The 20,705-nt window shown below is 36.3% G+C and overlaps 4 protein-coding genes across 8 annotated transcripts; all 4 read left to right on the forward strand.

Annotated features, from left to right (window-relative positions):
* Positions 1–146: 146 nt before the first annotated feature.
* On the forward strand, positions 147–3,415 carry LOC126871439 (sorting and assembly machinery component 50 homolog). Of its 2 annotated transcripts, none has more exons than XM_050630279.1 (8): positions 147–322; positions 572–643; positions 735–809; positions 893–1,111; positions 1,253–1,467; positions 1,542–1,920; positions 2,007–2,301; positions 2,395–3,415. In XM_050630279.1, the coding sequence occupies exons 1-8, from the start codon at positions 302–304 to the stop codon at positions 2,577–2,579; spliced, it is 1,461 nt and encodes a 486-aa protein (XP_050486236.1). In that variant the 5' UTR covers positions 147–301; the 3' UTR covers positions 2,580–3,415. The 2 variants fall into 2 exon arrangements, with proteins under 2 accessions (XP_050486236.1, XP_050486237.1); XM_050630280.1 differs by lacking the exon at positions 147–322 and adding an exon at positions 353–484 and having other exon boundaries at positions 2,395–2,671.
* Positions 3,264–10,341, forward strand: LOC126871433 (uncharacterized). 4 transcript variants are annotated; one of them, XM_050630263.1, is made up of 5 exons: positions 3,264–3,412; positions 4,036–4,099; positions 4,181–5,753; positions 5,844–6,078; positions 9,618–10,341. In XM_050630263.1, exons 3-4 carry the CDS (start codon positions 4,203–4,205, stop codon positions 6,051–6,053), a joined length of 1,761 nt encoding a protein of 586 aa, XP_050486220.1. In that variant the 5' UTR covers positions 3,264–3,412; positions 4,036–4,099; positions 4,181–4,202; the 3' UTR covers positions 6,054–6,078; positions 9,618–10,341. The 4 variants fall into 4 exon arrangements, with proteins under 4 accessions (XP_050486220.1, XP_050486219.1, XP_050486218.1 ...); XM_050630262.1 differs by having other exon boundaries at positions 9,698–10,341; XM_050630261.1 differs by lacking the exon at positions 9,618–10,341 and having other exon boundaries at positions 4,178–5,753; positions 5,844–7,881.
* Positions 10,342–11,563: 1,222 nt separating this feature from the next.
* LOC126871305 (nuclease SbcCD subunit C-like) lies at positions 11,564–20,621 on the forward strand. Its single transcript, XM_050629942.1, has 3 exons — positions 11,564–15,203; positions 16,359–17,370; positions 19,003–20,621. Exons 1-3 carry the CDS (start codon positions 13,482–13,484, stop codon positions 20,097–20,099), a joined length of 3,831 nt encoding a protein of 1,276 aa, XP_050485899.1. The 5' UTR covers positions 11,564–13,481; the 3' UTR covers positions 20,100–20,621.
* On the forward strand, positions 16,349–18,939 carry LOC126871453 (antifreeze protein Maxi-like). The gene has a single exon (XM_050630320.1). The coding sequence runs from the start codon at positions 16,455–16,457 to the stop codon at positions 17,436–17,438; it is 984 nt and encodes a 327-aa protein (XP_050486277.1). The 5' UTR covers positions 16,349–16,454; the 3' UTR covers positions 17,439–18,939.
* Positions 20,622–20,705: the final 84 nt, after the last annotated feature.

Raw genomic sequence — 20,705 nt, forward strand, 5'->3', positions numbered from 1 at the left:
TCTTGAATTAAAGTAAATAAATATTTTCATATATACAATGAAAATTTTGAATTTTGTAAGTTTAATAAAGTGATATAATTTTATTATTATTCTATTATCAAAAGTATTGTATTGCAGAGGGCGATATCATAGAACCGGTATTGAGAATACCACATTACCCTATTCTCAGTCATTCCGAATATTTGATTTAAAAAAATTTACATTTATTTTTTACTAAACATTAAAAGAGATCTGACATAATTTATTACATGATTTTAATGTGAATTCTTATGCAAATAGTAAAAATTAATTTCTAACAAAAATGGGAACTGTTCATGCGAAGGTACACGCTTATTATTAGAAAATTACAGAATAACCTAAAATTAAAACCATTAATTTGCTGCATGAGTAATTTCTAATAATAATTTTTAACGTCTTTATTTTAAATTTAATAATTGTGCTAAATGTTCTATTAAATTTGAGTATTCCTTTCTTTATTATACAGGTTGTCATTGTACGTTTAGTGAATTTTTGCAAGTTACTATTTAATTAAATTTTGTCCGTTAACGTTTCGCGTGTTTTGTCATTTCAGGAATCAAATATGTTTAGAAATATAAACGAATCTTCAAATAATGAAAGACAAAATTTCAAAAAAAATAATCCTGTAAGTAATATACATATATTTTGACTTAAAATTTATCCAATATAGATTCAATATTTTAAATATATTTTTCATGATTAACGATCTTCCTTAGTCTTCACACATTCATGAGAAGATGAATTTACTTGAAAAAAGGAAAGAGAAATCCATTGATCTTCATTCAGTGAAGGTACACTCATTAATATAAACATAAAACATTTGTTTTATTTATATAAATTACTAATTTCTAAGTCTTGATATTTTGTAAACTAGGCAAGAGTTGATAGAATACATGTAGATGGACTCATGAGAACAAAAGATGACATAATAAAAGCCCAAGTAACAGAATTGTTTAAAGCTGAAGATTTTTATGATATTATTTTACGCTCCTATAAAGTGAGAGAAAAATTGCAAGGTTTAGGATGTTTTGGGAATATTGGAATTTACATTGATACCAGTCAAGGTCCTCATGCTACCCCAGAAGGCGTTGAAGTGGGTCTATATAATTACACACTAATTCAACAAAAAATAAGTAATTTCTCAGATTTAATTCATTCCAGTTCACTCATGAATCATTTCTCTAAAAGTTAGCTTATATTTGTATGAGAGACTTTAAATCATGTTCTTTTTCAGGTCACTTTTATGGTACATGAAATGAGACGTCTAACAGGTGGAATTAGCACTATGGTTGGAAATAATGAGGGTTCAGTTATTATTCAAGCAAAAGCACCCAATTTATTTGGAAGAGGAGAACGTCTTCAGATGGAATACTCTTATGGTTCAAAAAGTTCAACTAATATAAGTATATCTGCTGTTAAACCATTTATAGGCAGTTGGCCTCATAAAGTGTATGTAAAATTGTTCCATTTTAAATATTAATGTTATAAATTACAGTTAATATATAATTTAACTTTTTTTACAGATTAACTGGCAGTGTGTTTAACACATCAAATAGGTTTCCATGGTCTGGTTTTAGTCAATGTGATAAAGGTTTATTATTAGATATTGCTTTTAACACAGATGGAGCAAGTATACTGAAGCATAATTTACAATATGAAGCTACATATAGGGAGATTATTTCGTCCAAACAAGCGTCGTTTCGCGTTAGGGAACAATGTGGTCCAAATTTGAAATCTGCACTGCGACATATTTGTTCCATCGATAAAAGAGACTCGTTAATATTTCCTACTACGGGAAGTCTCGTACAATTTTCAACAGAAGTAGCTGGTCTCGGAGGAGATATTGGATTTGTTAAAAATGAACTTATCATGCAAACTAATTGGACGCCTCATGAATATGCAGCAAGTATTTTTTAACTCAGAACTAGATTAGACTTTTGAATGATTTATCTTCTATACAATTTGTCTGATTATAGAAATTTTATTAGACCTTTCAGCTGGGTTTTCAATCTGGATTGCTTCGAGGAATCAGCAATGATATGAAAATAAATATCGCCGATCAATTTTTCTTGGGTGGACCATTGAATCTTAGAGGATTCGATATGAGAGGTTGTGGACCTCGCCACGATGGAAATTCAATTGGAGGCGATGTATATTGGGCACTTGCGCTTCATTTATACACACCACTGCCATTTAGGCCCGGTCGTCACGGTTTCGGTGATTTGTTCAAGTTACATGGTTTCATCAATGGTGGAAATGTATCAAATTTCACTTTCAAATTTGGTACGACATTAAAAATTTTGAAATATCTTTTTTTATCTTTATTTTCAATCATCTGTGAAGTTACAAAAATAAGTAATTTTTTGTTATTTGCAGCAAATGATTATAAGGAAAATATGAAAATTTTTAAGGAAAATGTTCGTTGTGCAGTTGGCGGGGGTATTGCGATGAAACTTGGAAATATAGCGAGAGTAGAATTAAATTTAGTTATGCCTTTGTTATTTGTCAGAAGCGATGTATTGCAACAATTTCAATTCGGGCTTGGATTGCAGTACTTATAAATAACTTTTTGGGATAGTAAATTGTATATTCTATACTATTTTTATGTCAATCGTACGCATTTAATGTAAAATAAATTACAATTATAAATTTATTATTCTTATGAAGAATACATTCTAATGCCATTAGAGATAAGTATCAGCAAAAAGCATTTCAAATAAGAGCTAATTCAAACGTATTTTCGGAATTTTTTTTACATCTTATTATATTACAATTGTTTACATAAGATGAGCACATATATTTCCTAGTTTGCATCAAGTACGAAACCAACTACAATTTTCTGCGAAAAGTCAGAGATTGCATCAAAGTATGATGAATCAGTTTATTATGATGCATACTTGTTTGAAATGAATGATTACATAGTATGGTTTGTCTATATTTTTGAATATTTAAGTGTAATCAATAATAAATAAAATATAAATAAAATGCATATGTTATTTTCCAATATCAGATGTTATCAAGGACATATTTTGCAGAATTGGATTTACTTATAGACTTTTATCTTTCGTGAATTGATAGTCTAAATGTGAATCGTTGTGACAGACAGCGCCCCTGTGATAAATGAGTTATAAATGACCCATGCAGTAACCAGTTGAAAATGGCCGCTTAGAAGTTATAGTTCAAATGTGTGTTATAATAATGCGTCATTTTACAATGGAACCCTCCGGAATTATTAAAGAATTAAAGCGAAATATTGTATCTGAAGTAACGAAGTTTATCGAATATCCATTGTTAAAGCATAGAAAGTGTGGTACAGGAAAAAATCAGTTGTCATATTGTGAACAAAATATCCTACGTGATTGTGGTTGTCGCGATTGTGGAGGCTATCTTTGTTGTATGTTGAGTGAAAGAAAATAATATCTTGTAAAATTGTTCTATCATGTTTAATATTAAAATTATAATGATGCCGTTATGATCATACGGAAGTAATCTGAGTAATTCTTCAAATTTGGATATGCCGTTATTTAATAATCTATTATCTTAATTAATATTTGGAGTGTGCGCGATAAATTCACGATGTCCCTATCGTGATTATAAACGTTATATATATTGATTTCAAGCGTGTTTTTGAAAATGCAAAAATGACACTTTTTGTCAATTAATTAAATATTGAATATCGAAATAATAAAATTACATATATTATAAAATATGAATTCCTTTTTACATTGGAAATTAATATACATAATTTATTGAAAATCTAACGATCATGATTATCGAATGTTTTCTTGTAAAGTTTTAGAAAACATTTGATAATTTGCAAAATTTGACATATTGTCATTTTGTCATGTTATTATCAAGTTTAAATTTATTTATTAATAATTAGCAGCTTTTAGCATTTTAGAAACACTGTTTAAAAATGGTTTGCTAACTATGAAAGATAACTATAATATTATTGCTTTTACAGTTAGCAAACCATTTTTAATCAATATTTCTAAAATGCTAAATTTGATTTTGCAGCTAAACAAAGAAGATTTATGAGAACAGGAAGAGGTTGTCGAAAAGTACCATTGTGTTGAATAATGTATGTATAATTAAATGTATATCATATGATATTTCAAAAATCTGAGTTTGTCTTTTAAATTCAATGTTTTTTTTTTAGCAGAAATTTTGCTTCATTGTTAAGCATGTGTTCTATGCAGAGTTTACCTGCAGATACAACAATGAAAAAAATGTATTCGATGAACGATACATTGAATGGACACACAAACATGCATAGCCCAAAGAAAGAAAACATGTTTCACAGTGTCCTCAACGCTTTGAACGTACTTTGGGGACAATTTTCTAAAGTTCCTGCTTCATTCATAGCAAGTATTAATTATCCGTTGTCTGTAACAGTTGTAAACAATGAAATTTCACACGACTTTTTTAAGAATCTGACAGGTAAAAGAGAACCATTAAATACCGATAATGTGTACATCTCCAATGGCGAGATCAAAGAATCTTTAGATGTTGTCGAGAGTATTCATAATGATGTATTTGATGAAAAAAAATCATACATATGCAAAATTTTTAATAAAAATACAAAAGATAATTTAAAATTTAGTTATGAATATATTGGTATCAAGAACAAAGATGCAGAGAGATCTGATGAAAAGCAATCAGTCATTCATAAAGATGCTAGATGTAATACAAATAATTGTAATTATTTAATATCACTTCAAAATTCGAACAAAACAAGTGAGGAGGAATTGTTTGAATACATTTGTTCTGATATAAACACGAAGGAAATGAGTGCTATGGAAAATTGTTATAATTTTGAAGACACATACAGTAAGGATATGTCCGATAAAAAACAATGTTTTAATTGCATTAGTAACAGTGTGGATGATAAGATTATTATAAATAAGGAAAACTCTTGTTCAACACCTAGTACAAATGCATTAAATACACAGATAGTTCAACAAACTGCAGTCCCTAATTTGTTCACAAATATGTTGCAAAAAGTCATTAGCAGTGTAACAGATAGATTTTGTAAAACAGACCTTGTTGAATCAGACTTGGGTCCAAAACGATCATTCTCACCGAGGCAACGGAGGAAACTTAATATAGTGGCAAAAGGTCGAGGACGGGGACGAGCAAAGTCGCAGCTTAGGCGTTCTGGAGTCAGCCAAACGAGACACAGAAAGGAACGTACTAAACATGATATTAGAGTAGATATAGAAAACGATTTTAAATGCTGGCAAGAACTTGAAGAGTATGATATAACAGAAATTCAGAAAACAGAAGAATCAGGAAATTTATATTTAGGTGAAGCTACAGTAGATACTGTACAATATATTATAGAAGAGACAGTGAGTCCTCTAACATATACGTTTGCCAATGTAGAGCCCAAAATTCAGAAACAAAAAATATGTAGAAACATTAATTGTGGTATATCTAGATTTTCTGCAAAAATGAGAAGTATACTCGAATATCCAGAACAAACAGATACCTTTGATCACAATTTTGTTGAAAACAGATACGATTTGCAAAAGAATACATTTCGACCACGTTTAATATCAGAAAGTTCTATTGACTCAGAAGATAGTTACTGCATAGTATTTGAGACTGGTTCCGAAGTAACTTGCAAAAGTGATGTTGAATATAGCGAAGACAGTGAAGAGAGCGATGTAGATCAAACAAACGAAGATGAAAAAATATTCAAAGATGAAATATCTGTATCTCCGATTCAAAAAGTAATTAATCGTTTACAACTTAAACTTTTTCTATTACAATTTTGTGAATTACCGCTTATTAAAACTTTTATTGTAAAATTTTTATTATAGGTAAAATTTAATTTGAATCCAGTAATTCATATAATGGTGCATTGGGACTATGCATACCGTGCAGCTCGAAAAGGTCCATGGGAAGAAATGGCGAGAGATAGAGACCGATTTAGAGGCCGAATAAATTCTATAGAACGTATTCTTAGTCCTATATTAACAGTACAGCACAGAACTCATATTTGGCATGAGCGATTTACACTTACTGAATAAAGTTGATATTCACCGTTCCTTCAAGGTAACTGTATCATTCAAAATTAATGTTATATAAGATAGAAGAAGAGATGATGTATTAAAGAAAAAGAAAATATGTATAATAAGTCTTGTAGGATGACAAAATAGGCTGTGAGTTACTAGTGTACGATGTCTGTGTTAAATTGCAATATATTCATTAGTGATGGAAATAAATTTTGTTCTCTGTGATTATCTATATTGATCGGTGTACTCTACATACTTGTTTTCACTACAAATTTATAAATCAATGCAACAAGTACTAAATTTTATATCCTACTAGACATGGAAATTTCATATTGGATCATTTAATATAATTTGAGAAGAATGGAAACTTAAGTTATATAAGTGTTTCTCTATTAATATTTCTCAAATATCTGATAACTATTAATAAATAGCATAAGGTAACAGACTATATATATGTAAATAATACATACATATATATTCTTGGTTAAATTATTTCATCTTATTTATCTAATCTATGAAATATGAAATTGAATTATATGTTAGTCACTAAATATATAAATAGATATCATTTTCATTGTATGACAGAAAAATAAATTATCGAAATTTACTAGTTATTCATGTTTCTTATATTTAATATACATCATTTCTTCATCTGTGCAACTATTTTGTAATAAAGTCGGGACTTTTTCATAACATTTCCAATAATGTAACTATAAAATATGTACATTTTTTAAATACGAGATTAAATCACATAAAATTACACGTAATTGTAGCAATTTTGTTACACGTGTAATAGAGATTTAATTCTGTACGATATAATTAAATCCATTTCAAGTAGATATTAAATATTAAGTATAAATATAAAATGCTTGATATAATTACTCTTTTCTACTAATTTAAATAATAAAAAATTAGTAAATGTAAATCAAAAATGTCCACTCAATTTCGTTTTCAAATACGCAGCTTACGCACATCTGCCTTATTTATTAATATGCATTATTTATCTTCCATCTTTTTATTAGAAAGATTTCTTATCACAATTTTATTTAAGAATCTGAATATTTCTTATGGGTAACTATTGTATCGCGAATATTGGAATTAGAAAAAAATTATAACAAGGCAAAGTTACAATAAGTTAGGAATTGAAATTCACAATCAGATCAAGATGGTATAAGATAAATTCTATTTCAGTTTTAATCATTATCTAATATCATATGTATTTATTTGTATCTAAATTTTATTTTTGATTGTAATTATATTAAATATGTATAGAAGACATTAACGAAAATATTTAATAAATAAATATTCAACTTATGTTCAAGTATATATTTGCATAAATGATGCATATTTTGTTCATAATTCAATCGAATGAACATAAATTTGTTTTTAATGCTTTTGAAGAAACGTTAATTTATAAGTCTAGTTTCTGTTAAATTTAATTTGGACTAGGACAAAGAAAATTCTTCTTGCTAAACTTGTGTACTGTTAATAATATTTAAAATCAATTAGCAATTATTCTGCGTGTACATAACAAAAGTCAATGATATGTGTGACGCTATACGAAAAATCTGTATAATTAAATTATAATCTACTTTATAATAATCTTTTACTTACACTTATTTAACAACTTCTTTCCATTAGTTTAGAAATTATTTTAAGTTCTAATATGTAACATTACAAAAAAGGAGACTCTATCTTCACGTACGTAGTCGCCTATGTCTAACTTTTATCAAGGAAAATTGAAATAGTATTTTCATTTTGGAAATCAGAGTAACATTACGTATGTATTTAGCATGTAAATATATGTATATATTCGATTGAATAAACACATTAATCTCTTTTACTATGGCTTATGAGATGTTTGGTCTGAAAAAATTTTCGACACCTGTTTAGTAAAAGTAACTTTCACTGTATATATGATACCCACTAACAGGAGTAAAGCTTCAACTAACATTTCACGATTTTGATTAATGTAATTTTCCATCAAACACCATTAGAGAAGGCTAGATCTTACCAAAATAAAATCTGACTCATGTAACAGAACAACAAACGCTTTGGTATGAGATTTTATCATTTAATTTTGGTCACATACCAAATATGTATATACATTTGCTGGTTTGGAGTTAGATGCACTTCTTATTGTCACTAACATGACGTTATTAATTGCATATGCCAATGAGGGAGGACTGACAACGGTTCCGACACATTATTAGAGCCCCTGTCATGAGTAACTTGAGAAGTTTCTCAGAGTCTAACAATGAATGTAATAATACAATCCGAATTATGCCAAGGGCAAGTTACATGACTATAGAGTGCTTGATTGGTGGTCAGAAAATTAACGTTGCAGTTACGGACCTCGCTTCTTAATTGCCTACGGATTGTCCTACGAATTCATTTTGAAGAACAATGTCGTTTCGACACTGTAGCGTTTGGTTCCGATGGAACGGACACGATGGATATTTCTAACAGTACCGATACTTTCATGGCTAATGTACAGATGGTTCATTACAGTGTTTTTAATTAGACAATATTTACTTTTTTACTAAACTATTTCCTTTTTTATTTCTTTTTTTTTTTTTTAAGAAATCAAGTGTTGTGTTTAAACCAATGATTCACAAATGAACGTGAAAGTGAATTACTAATGATGTCTAAATTAATTACTAACGTTAGAAAATTAGAAATACTAATGGTCATTCCAAGTAAAGTAATACGTATCATCAAAGGCGCAGCCTTGGCAGTAGAAATAATAAGAGTGGAATAGTTTTATCCTTCAGCTGTTATATCTTTCTGACATTGAAGAACAGAAAAATATCTCGTGGGAAAGTTCCGTTGTTGTTCGTTCTATTCCACAGAAAATGATGTATTTTATCGTAATCTGTGCAGGTGCATTTTTTATTTGCGATAGATTTCTCGCGATTGGATAAGAAAGATACGCTCGAAAGATTTAGATTAGAAAGATTTAGAAAGATCGAATTGCATTTAATTACCGCGAGCGTATTAGTCCCAGTATAGTTATGTTCCTGGAAGTTCGTTTCTTTACTAGGGTTCCGTTTCGTGCGCCGTTTAATGAATTATGACTCCACGGAATTGAATTACAACTACAGCATTAGAAATTTTGATCTTTTGCTGCGCTTTCTTTGTTCATAAGGTATAGCGCGCGTGATATAATGAAGAAACCTATTAAGCAGTAGAAGCGTAATGTGTTGCTCGAAGTGGTTAAATGATTTAACGCCTGCAGAATGAATGAAAACATGAGATAACGGAATATAGCCGTGTTATATCGTAGGTATTCTAGTCGGCGTTTCATTTATGCAGGACGTTTCCCTGAAACCTCAAATATATTTTTCAACACATTTTCACTAGATTTAATTCTATACAAAGTTTCCCAGGAAACGAATATCAGAGAAAGAGAAATTCCTTAGGAAATAAATGTAAAGGGAATTTCTCAAGAAATGAATAGTAGAGAAGTGTAATAGAATTCGCTCAATATGCGTGAATCAAATCTGTATAAAAAATTTCTTATAGAAATTAAGATTTAATTGAAGTAAGAGATTACGATCTCTGCAATTTTATTAGTAGATACATAATTTACAAGATCAAGCAAAATGACGACAAATACGATGACAACGACTCGCAACAGTATATTCATCATTGTCCAGGAAACGTGTCAAACATCTGCAGTGAAAAGAGCACTGAGGAGAGAAGGTGAACCGGAAGAGGATGGGCACGATTTTAACTGGATGGCTGGCGCAATAGAGAGGGCTACACCACGGACCATTGCAACACTGTAGTTTCTCGATGCGATGTAGAACGCGATGTGTTGTTGACACAACGTTGACAAACGTCGACCCTTGGTCAAATGACGAGTCGCTCGATTGCAAAAATACGAAATTATCCGGTGTCCGCTTCTTGGCTTTGCGCTACGAAATTATTAAATTTTACAGAATTATCAGTCATTGCAATTAATTGCCAACGCAATTAATGTGGCCAATAACAGATAATGATACTAATAAAGTTCAAGGGAAGTTTCCTCAGTTGACGCAATATTTCTGTCTGACAACAGTAAACTTCAATTGTGTATCGCGAAAAATGAATTAGTAAACAAAGATATGACAATTCTTAAATAAAGAAATAGTGAGTAATTATTTAAAATGTTGGACGAGGAGAAGTATATATTATACTAGTCAGTTAAATGAATTCTCAGGTACGATATCATGCTTCTTACGCATCTACGAAAATAGTAAATCATATCGATAACGTAAGGATACTCTTTACATCCCAATAAAAACAATTTGTTACACAATTTAGCGTTTTTGTATATTGTTCGATATATTTCATAATCTCCTTTTCATTCTTTCAAACATCTCCTCAGTATTTCTCTTCCTCTTTCATTCTTTTTTCCTTATCATTGCTTCGTTCTAACAACGACATGTTCGTTTCTTATCAGAATATACGGTACACATTTAAAACCAACACACGTCGCTTCTAACGCGCATTGCTAAATGCGGATTATCGTGACTTACGATTTCACGCGGCGTCTTCTCGTCTGCAGAGTGCAAACCTTTCGTCTCTAATGGAAAGAGAAGAAACGAAAATAGTCGTGAGTATTGGAGGATTATTCCACGCTATCTGCTTTCACCTTTTCACGATCGGCGACGAGGACGGCAGACCGCGTATGACGCATATCTACGTTAGGTTCCGCGCGGTACGAGAAAATTTTAGAAGGCTTCTCGTTTGGCTAGATAATGTACAGCGGTTGTCCCGGTTTTCTATGCCGACGATAAGGTCTTCGTGCTCTGTAATAAGATATGGCCGTTTAATGTACGAAGCGAATCATCCATCGCCAACGACAGTGTCGAGTATCCTCGATCAAATGATCGTTACTTCTGATACACTAATATACAGATTATGAACTTTTATGCATTTCTGGGAAATTTAAAGAATGCACATAGTACGCGAAAATCTGCACTTAATCCTGATTCAGCTGAATTTCCGGTCGACAACGGTCGTCAATCATCGCGAAGTTTCATCCAAATATCTAAAAAATAATAGAAATTTAGAAAACTTTAGAAACTTTAGAAAACGTTGAACCTTCTCGTTCACTCGTTATTTCTTTTTAAAATAAGTTGTTGGTGACTTAATAAGTCTTTTTACTAATAAATGAAAGGCTTGGGAAAATACGGCATCTCGTACGTAGAAATATAAAAAAAAGTCTTTAATATCCTTCTGCTGTTTCCGATTGTTAAAGATATCCGTATAAAAATAAGCGGTTCGTTATGTATGAATAATGTCGAGCGGAGCAAATCGTTGGCGCAAAAAGTTCGTATAAATCCTAGAATTTTATGCGTTATAAATCCGCCAAACCGAAGTTCCCTTTCACCGACCAGACATTTAGTCATATGTACTATATCTTAGGTAGTGCACCGTGCACTTAAGCGAATATATGTAAGCACATTAACGACGAAATGAGAGATTTGACAGGTGTTTGTACATTTGTCTGCATATATGCACCGGTATAATTTAACTAGATCGGAACGTTATTCACATATGTGTTACGATGCAACGATATCCGGTTACGGAACTCTAAAACAATTACATCATCCGTATATCCGGCACGAAAGCACCTTTATGTGTTCCTCGTAGCGCAATATCAAAGGATATTATAAAAATCCAGTTTTCCCCTTACTTTCGAAATAGCAAAATAACAGGACATCTGATTTCTATAGAAATGTTTATACGAATTCTATTGTATATCGTTGTATACGCTACTGCCACAATTACCGCAATATTTGAATTAGAGCAATTTCGAAACTACTTAAGATCGCAAAGCAAGTCGTCTTGTTTCCCTAGCGATATAATGTTACAATAGCGACCGCAGGCGTGATCGGGGTCCACTTAATAAATCGTAATCAACAATACGATCTGGTTCGATTCTTTAGCTCAACCTTCGACAACAGCCACCTTCTCTGGAATACTTGAGAGCGCATTGTCGATGTTACTAAACCTCGCAGCAGATAACCGGTTGCAACACGAGTTGAACCTGACATTCCGGATTTACGACAATGTTTCGCACCACGATGGATGACTATAGCGACTCAAGCAGCCGATGCGTGTTTTCTTTAAGAAAAAAATGTTACATATTATTACTTAATCATAGACTAAAAAAACGAATGGAAATTTTCAACGAAATGCGAGTACACGTACTACGTCTAGCATGTAATTGTCTTCAAAAGCAAATATCTATCGAAAATTCTTATTTGACGAATCGTCGTTGACGCGATAAACAGAGATATGTAGATACATATGCGAACTCATTTTTTTTGCGAATATGACTAAAAAATTGCAACATGAGTGAGAAATTGTTTTATCCGTTTTAAGCATTACAAACGGTACACCTACTTTGGATATTTTATATATTTTTGCGTATTATGCGTATTCTATATGCATCTTCGCGTCTCTAAATTTTTCCAAATTTTTCCAAAAAACGCATAGAAATTCGTAGTCTACTGATAAATATTTCAATAAATCGAAGAGGAGAACTCCCACTCCCAAACCGAAGGTAAACGACGTAGATCTATATAAGCGACGCGATTGAAAGTGTTATGGCTGTTTTTCCTCAATTTCTGATAAATATGAAGATCATTTTGAACAGAGATGTTTCTCCCGCGTGCTTCGCGTGTGATTCTCGTGAGGAAGGTGTTAATGCAATTCTGTGGATCTTTCTCAGTTCTTCCCGAAGCTTCCGTTATCAGCTACGAGAAGAAATCGTTGACGTCATTCTCTTTTTAGAAATTTGTATTTATTCGACGTCTTCGTCGAGAAATTTATACGACACGCAAGAAAGAAAATACAACGTGTGGGTGTTAAAAGAAGGCGACACTACAGATTTATGGTAGTGGGGCGAGGGACTGCACACGTCTGCACACACTGTTATTACACGGAGCTTTATTTAAGGAAGTGAGAGACTTCGGGGCAGTATATGATAAAACACGTACAGGTTTCCGCTGCAGAGCTCTTCAAGCGACGAACTGCTGCTCAGTCTCGCTGACGGGTCAATAAAATCTCTCAGCTCCTATTATTCTTCGGGGACTTTCGTAAAAAGAAAGCTAAAAGAAATTCTAAAAGTTAATACGAAGGTCCGAAGCTTCCCTTACGATATAAGAATCCTTCGATAATTCATAGAACACGAAAATTACGAATGTTAAAAAAAGCTATGAAAATATTATCATTATTGAACGCTCAAAGTAGAATCCTTGGAAAGAAAGTGGTCCTACAGTAAAAAAAAAAGGGAAAAAGAAAAACCGATGTATTTCATGTGAAATTAAAAATTCCGACGGAAGATACTATTTTTCCAATCAGCATGATACGTCATCCAACTACCGGCATTGTTTTCACAACTGTTCACCACGGTATATAATTGACGAATCGCGAAAACGTCCATCAATGCAGGTCGCTCCATCGACGATGAAGATATTCGTCGCCTGTTTCGTCATCTGGACGTTGATAAACCAAGAAATCGTACTCGCGAGCGGCATCGAAGCACAGAATCAGGAAAATGATGGCCAAGTAGAGAACGTGAAGTACATACTGCCGACTACGTTGGATGGTTTATCGTACGAGAGCGATGGAAAGACAGGGGAACGAGTCGAGGCAGAGTCGTCATCGAGCAGAGAGACATTCGCGTCGAGTTTCTCCTCTTCGTCTGCGCGAACATCGTCGAAAAACGCGGCGTCATCGACAGCGCTTTTATCGGCGTTGGATGAGAAACTCGACATCGGCGAAGAGAAAGCGTCGTCAAAATTAAGAAGTGAACCTTCCAGCGAAGTTCTGATCGCCGATGGATCGCTTTCCAAGGAGAAATCTATCGGAGCTGAGATCAGCGAGGAATCGAGTTCTAAAGTCGAATCCAATTGGGAGGGCGTCCAGGAGGAATCGAACAGCGACGAACAGAATCGAATTGTTCAGACGTACGTGAAGAAAGGGCCGGTTAAGACCTGGAGCTGGAGCAGCGTGGGCAATGAGTCGCAGAGTTCCTCCAATGAGGAAATTGAGCTTCTTAAAGAAGAAAAGTCGAAGGCGGAAGCTAGGATCAAGTTGGAAGCGGAGGCACGAGCGAAGGCCGAGGCGGAGGCAGCGGAAGCTCGAAAGTTGTTGAAGTCTCAATTGAATGCCCTGAAACAGGCTCAAGCTAAAGCTCAGGCAGAAGCAGAGGCTCGAGCACAGGCAGAAGCATTGGTCGCGTCGGAATCCAAGGCTTTGGCTTCCGCTCGAGCAATAGCTAAGGCCAGTACCGAGGAAGCTGCACAGGCACAAGCGCAGGCGAAGGCGGAGCAACAAGCTCGTTCCGTACTGCAGACTAAACTCATTTCCATCCTCGACACGCGTACTCGTACCAACGAAGAGGAAATCGCAATCACGGAAGAACTAAAGGAAAAGGCGAAGACCTCGGTGGAAGCTTCTATAGCCGCGAGCGTGGCTGCCAGAGAAGCTGCTAAATCGATCAGGATCGCGGCCATGTCTCGAACGAAGGCCGCCCTTAAGGCTTTGTCGGCTCAGAAGGCCACCGTTATCCAGGCAGTCGCTTCCGCCAACGCTAGAGCCGCAGCTAGCGCTTTGAGCGCCGCCCTCGAACAGGCTATAGTTTCTTCGAGAGCTGCGGCTTCTTTGCAAACGGAAGCTTACGCCATAGCTCGTAAAGTCGTACAGGCAGCTGTGGCTGAAGGTGCTGCCCTGGACTATGCGAAATACAGAGCTGAAATACGCGAGAAAGCGATCGCGAAGGCGAAAGCCTCCGCGGAAGCGGCTGCCTCCGCGGCTGCCGCTGCAGCTGTTGCTTCTAATCAATTGGCAAGTTCACAGGCGAATAATCTGAACGCTGCTACCAAACTGGCTGCCGCCCAAGCAACTGCGGTCTCTAGAGCGGAAACCGCGTTGTTGGAAGTGAATGCAGCGGCCAAGGAGGAGGCGGCCGCCATGGCGAGAGCAGATGTTGAAAGTGCTGCTCTTGAAGCTGCGACCGCGGCTCAAGCGAGTGCGCTTCAAGGTGTAAGGGACGGAATTGTAATAGGATTGGATTCGTCCGCTACCAATCTTAACGAGCAACAGGCGGTAGCCTTATGGGATGCATCCGCCAAAGATGGGAAGAAGGCAGAGATAACAGAGACATAAGAAGTAGCAAAGGGTTGGGATAGATGTAAAGGAGAGCGATGATATTTTGATTTCTTTAGAGGAGGAATATGAAAAGTTATAAATATAAGCAATGTAGCAATGTAGATCTTGTCTTTTATTCCCTTTGTTTCCTTTAAATTCCTTTGATTTCGTCCTCTCTTTTGTAGAATTTATATAGAAGTCCATGTATTACGGATAGAAGCATAAAGAGCGAAATTATTGTATATATTTTGATGTATATTTTGTGATTTTTTAATTTTGTCAATAAAGCGTGTTACTATGACGATGCGGTAGTTCATTTTACTTGCTGATCTATATGTGTGTTTTTTTCTACGAAAATATGAAATAAAATTTAACATACAGATTTCTTGTAACATACGTAGATTTCTTAAGCTCAATTGCCTGTATGGAATAAAGAATTACCTATGTCTCGAATAGCATACTTTCTCTGTATTAAATCGTACTTTGCGTTTGAACAAAAATTGTACAATTGGGTATTGATGTAACGGTATAATATATGAACATTATACGCTGGTTTAACGAATTGTTATATGGTTTATTAGAATAAACGCACGAAATTAGTAAATAAATGCAAGAACGTCATTCTCTAACGTACCATGTTAGAATAATCACTTAACGTGCAAAAGAATCAGTATTATTAAAATATCTACGTATCTCTATCCTTTTACGATACGATTTTTATATATATTTAATTCTATCTTCATACTTAAATTTTATTTTTACCACGATTCGTACATCTGGTACATTTCAAATAACATAACTTTCCATTGTTCATCACCCATACCAGTGAATCAAAAATAGTCCAAAAAAGCAATACCGGTTCTAAATATTTCAAAATTAAAGCATAATTCTTCATTCCCCTAAATATTTCCCTAACCAGAAACAATATAAACATAAAAAAAAAACAACGAAAACAAGTGACCTTGATACCGAAGAATAAAGATACCACGAAAGTCGTCATTTGAAGATCGTCAAAATTTAGTTACCTAAATTCGTCGATCGTGCAACACTTCCGTTCTCTGTTCTTTACTGATAACGCTGTTTAATCAAACACCTCCAAACTTGCAAGCAAAACATCTTGCAAACCAACTCCAGAGCACAACCTGAAACAATATTTTTAATCTCGCTTAGTCAGACAGGCGAGCCATTATTTTCACAATTGTCGGCGGTGCTATAAATCCGTCCATCCTTGCACACCCGGTATCAATCCGCGAAGCGTCGTCGAACATGAAGATTCCAGCACTGCTCGTAACGTGCCTCTATCTTTGGGGCTTCGCGTCCGCCAGCCCGAGCTCATCTCTGCTCGAGATCGTGCAGGGTAGCGCGTCGGCCACCGCATCCACCGCTGTGACCGCTAGATCCGGACTTCGTGCCGGTCAGGTAGCCCTGGCCTCGCAGAAGGATGCCACACTTCAGGCAGATGCCTCAGCGGCTGCCGCGGCCGCTGCACGCGCTTCCGCCGACCAGTCGGCCAGTCTAGCCCAACAGTCGGCGTCTTTGCAGTCCAAAGCTGCCGCCAGAGCAAAATCAGCCGAGGAGTCAGCGGCAGCTACGGCCAAAGCCGAGTTGCAGGCAGAATCCACTGCTGCATCGGCCAGTTCCGCTGCCAGAGAGGCTGCAGCGTCCGCGAAGGCCTCCGCATCCGCGATGTCATCGGCTGCCGTGCAGGCGAAGCTCGCCGAAAAGACGGCCAAGAATCAAGCTCTGGCTTCCGAAGAGGCCAAACTCAAGGCAGCCGCCGCTGCCAGCGCAGCAGCAGCAGCCAGCGCCGCCGCCGAGATAGCCCTGAAAGCCGAGAAACTAGCGGAAGAAGCCATCGCCAAGGCAGCCGCTGCCAAAGCAGCCGCCAGAGCCGCTGCAGCCGCGTTAAACTCCGCGAAGGAAGCCGCCACGAGCAGCGCAAGGAGCGCCGCCGAAGCCGAAGCTAGGAGCGAAGTCGCCCTACTGATCAGCGAACTCGACAAGAAGAGCAGGGAACTCGCCGCTTCCACGTCGGCCAAGGCACGCGCTGCTGCCGCGGCTAGCTCCAGAAACATAGAAACGGCTGTTGCCGGAGCTAACATCAATTTAGCCAAAGAGATCTTGGCGGTTCCCATCGAGCCAGCGAAACTTCCGGAGCCAGGGCTGGCGTTGAAAGAAGAGAGTACCGCTATCGCGAGCTCAGAGAGTGACGTGGCGGTAGAAACGAGCAGCGAAGCATGGTCAATTTAAGGGATGACTGGATGCAGTACCAGGGAACGCGTTTCGTTCGAAGATAATGTTTGGTCGATGTAGGATGTATTCGATGTTTCCAAAGGAAATTCACGTGTCAATGTTGCCTATAGTCAGACAGAGATTGTAATGATGAAAATAAATTGGTTTAGCATATACGTAGGCCTGTGGTGTTATTCCTTGCATTGCCTTCTTTGCACTTTTCTAGCTAAATGGGAAATTAAGATGGATACATAAATTCATTTAGTTTCGTATTTTGGAATTTTTAATTAAAGCTGTACTCTATCCTGCAACTCTGTCCAGAGTATTTTAATAAAGAAACTATTGCCAGTAATAGGAAACTCTTTGTCTTTTATTTTATATTTTTATAAACCTTTTTTCGACTGACTAGGATGGAGCTGATTTGCCGCGAATAAATAGGATGTAATAATGGAACAGTCGATATGGATGATGGTCATTCATTTTAAAGACCGTTTTAAAATAATTTTTTTGAAAAGTAAATTAAATATTGTAAGTAAAATACAGAGTTGATACAGAAAACAAGAAATATATGAAAGCGATGACGTTGATCGGTATTATAAAGTACCGTCAATACGCATACTATTTTTATGAAATTATATGGTTATACAATTGTTGATAATATCATTATAACATTGTAAAATTTTCAATAGATTTAATAATATTAATATAAGAAGAAGAAAACATTAATTATATGATTTATTCAACTGAACTTCGGATTTCCTTGTATGATTGTATTATATATTATCCTTTTTTTTTTAAGATGATTATCCCTACAGAACACAGTTCAACATATATAGTAAAATGAAAACTATGAAAGAGCTTTATTTCTATTTTTAAACTGAACTTGAAATGTCCTTGCCATTGTTCTGTATCCTTGTACTTTCACAATTTTCTATTCCAACATTATTGTAAATTTTCGTAATACATTTAAGTTCATTACATTATATTATCGTATCAACACGTTTGTTTCAATGCTGGATAAGTCAAAAGTAGCTTTTACTGTGACCAATTGTCATAATAATGTCACTATTGGAATAAAGATATTCTTCGCATTATTTGCTCATTCGCCTATAATGTTTACTCGCTTTCCACTATTGTAGACTTTGATCGTATCGATTAAAGAGATTCATTGTCAACGTGCAATCGCAAACGTGCGAAATTTCTGTTAGCAGAACTAGCCTGAATCAATGATAATTTAGCTCTCTGCCTAATCGAGCAACAAGACTCGAGGATTCATTCAAATAATTGAATAATTCAGCGATAGCTTAAGAAAGATTCCTTTGAAAATTTCAGCCTATTCTAAACTATTTCGTAAGAGTACATATTTGCAAAAAAAGAGGAACAACATAGATGCTAAAACTATGACCACCGAACTACCATAACTCTATCAATTCGTTTCTGTTCTTTTCCAAATTTCCCCAATGTAAAATCCCTTCTTCTCCCGCTCTTCAAGGAAACGCTCCCGAGAGGTGTGTGGCAAGATAAAAATATTTAACTATAAACAATCACTACACCTAAATAAACGTGTCTTAATAATATGCAGCTCCAGTACGGAACATCCTCTCCTCCAGTAACCCGTTGAAACAATATTTTAGGGTGGCGTCAGAACAGACGCGAATTTCGTGCAAAACACCTGCTGTTTTTACAATTGTCCGGACATCAGTATATAACCGCGAATGCTGTCCGGAATTGGCATCAATCAGCGAAGCTGCGTCGAACATGAAGATTCCAGCAATACTGGTTACGTCTCTGCTGGTCTGGGGTGGTCTGGCCGAGGGCCACGTGGTGAAGCGCGACAAGGAGCTCAAGGCACCCGCGCCTTTACCAGAACTACTCGGCGATGGGTCTGACGCGCTCGGTGCCTCGATGGAGAACGGGATCAAAGTCGCCAGAGCATCGCAGAATGTGGGCCTGAGCACGGAGTTGAACGCAGCCGCGCGGGCTGCAGCCGCTGCTGCGACCAAGCAGGCCAAAGACACAGAGGCCGCGGAAGCTGGTGCGGGCGCTGCGATTGCCGTTGCTATCGCCAAGCGTGAAGAGGCTATCAAAGCGAGCGAATTAGCCAGCAAGCTGTTGACAGCCGCGGTTGGGTCCAGCGAAGCCGCCGCGTCAGCGTCGGAGAGGGCGGCGCAATTGACGGCCGCAGCTAGTGCAGCTGCCAAAGCTTCTGCATCCGCCTCTGACGCTTCTGCCGAAGCCCAGGTGAGGGCCAACGCTGAAGCAAACATCGCCAAGAGAGCTTCGGCAGCTGAAGCGAAAGCCGCAGCGGAAGCCTCGCTTAAGGCGGAACTCGCCAAGAAAGCGGCCGCCGGTTTATTAGCTAAGGCTAGACTAGCGGCCAGCGCCGAATCCGAGGCCACTAAACTCGCAGCCGAAGCGGAAGTAGCACTGGCCAAGGCCAGAGTCGCCGTCGAACAGTCGCAGAGCGCACAGGCAACCGCCACCGCTCAAGCTGCCACGGCCGTTCAGCTGCAATCTCAAGCAGCTAACGCGGAAGCCTCCGCTGTAGCACAGGCTGAAACTCTGCTGGTCACGGCTGAAGCCGTCTCTGCCGCGGAAGCCGAAGCCGCGACCAAAGCTACCGGTTGGGCAAAGAACGTCATCAACAAGAAAAAGTTACTTTTAGCGAAGATCGATTAAACGAGAGACAAGAGAATTGGTAGATGGTTAAGCCAGAGCAAAGGTCAAGAGACGAAAGACATTGTCGATGGGACAAACGCGACTATCTTTGATAATTTGGTTAAACATGATGACTACTGGCGGAATAATATGAAGGCAGATAATGATTAGCACAACTGAGATTCGTCCGTGTATTGTTTTAGTGGAAATAAATTGTCGTAGCAACCCGAAATCTTTGCGAATGCTTTCTTCCTTCCCTGATTATAAGCTCTCCTTCCATATTTTGATTCTCTTTCATTTGTTTTATATTACAATGAAACGATATATAATAGAAGTATCTGAATCTTTCTTCTTTGATGAGTTTTTTATAAACCCTATTGTTTGAAAGAAATTAATTAAATACGATGAAACAATTTAACGTAGTTTCATAATATATGTATTACATAAGTATATGAGGAAGTTTGAACGATAATTATCACGTAATTACATTTGAACATGGTGAAAACAAAGACTTTCCTCGCATAATTTTTTTAAATTCTACACTAAATTCACAATGGATGGATTCGTTCCATCGAATTTTTTAATTTTTATATGAAACAAGATTACGAAGAATACGATCTTGCGTAT

The sequence above is a fragment of the Bombus huntii genome, chromosome 11, assembly GCF_024542735.1.
Source record: "Bombus huntii isolate Logan2020A chromosome 11, iyBomHunt1.1, whole genome shotgun sequence".
Lineage (NCBI taxonomy): Eukaryota > Metazoa > Arthropoda > Insecta > Hymenoptera > Apidae > Bombus > Bombus huntii.

Excerpts from the sequence above, each read along its gene's own strand:
- LOC126871439 (XM_050630279.1), top strand. The coding sequence starts at position 302 with ATGGGAACTGTTCATGCGAAG. Across the intron at positions 810-892 it reads TTGATCTTCATTCAGTGAAG|GCAAGAGTTGATAGAATACA; the intron begins GTACACTCATTA and ends TTTGTAAACTAG. Across the intron at positions 2,302-2,394 it reads AAATTTCACTTTCAAATTTG|CAAATGATTATAAGGAAAAT; the intron begins GTACGACATTAA and ends TGTTATTTGCAG.
- LOC126871433 (XM_050630263.1), top strand. The coding sequence starts at position 4,203 with ATGTGTTCTATGCAGAGTTTACCTGCAGATACAACAATGAAAAAAATG. Across the intron at positions 5,754-5,843 it reads CTGTATCTCCGATTCAAAAA|GTAAAATTTAATTTGAATCC; the intron begins GTAATTAATCGT and ends TTTTTATTATAG.
- LOC126871453 (XM_050630320.1), top strand. The coding sequence starts at position 16,455 with ATGAAGATTCCAGCACTGCTCGTAACGTGCCTCTATCTTTGGGGCTTC.
- LOC126871305 (XM_050629942.1), top strand. The coding sequence starts at position 13,482 with ATGCAGGTCGCTCCATCGACGATGAAGATATTCGTCGCCTGTTTCGTC. Across the intron at positions 15,204-16,358 it reads AGGCAGAGATAACAGAGACA|TCAGACAGGCGAGCCATTAT; the intron begins TAAGAAGTAGCA and ends AATCTCGCTTAG. Across the intron at positions 17,371-19,002 it reads GCTGGCGTTGAAAGAAGAGA|CTCCAGTACGGAACATCCTC; the intron begins GTACCGCTATCG and ends AATAATATGCAG.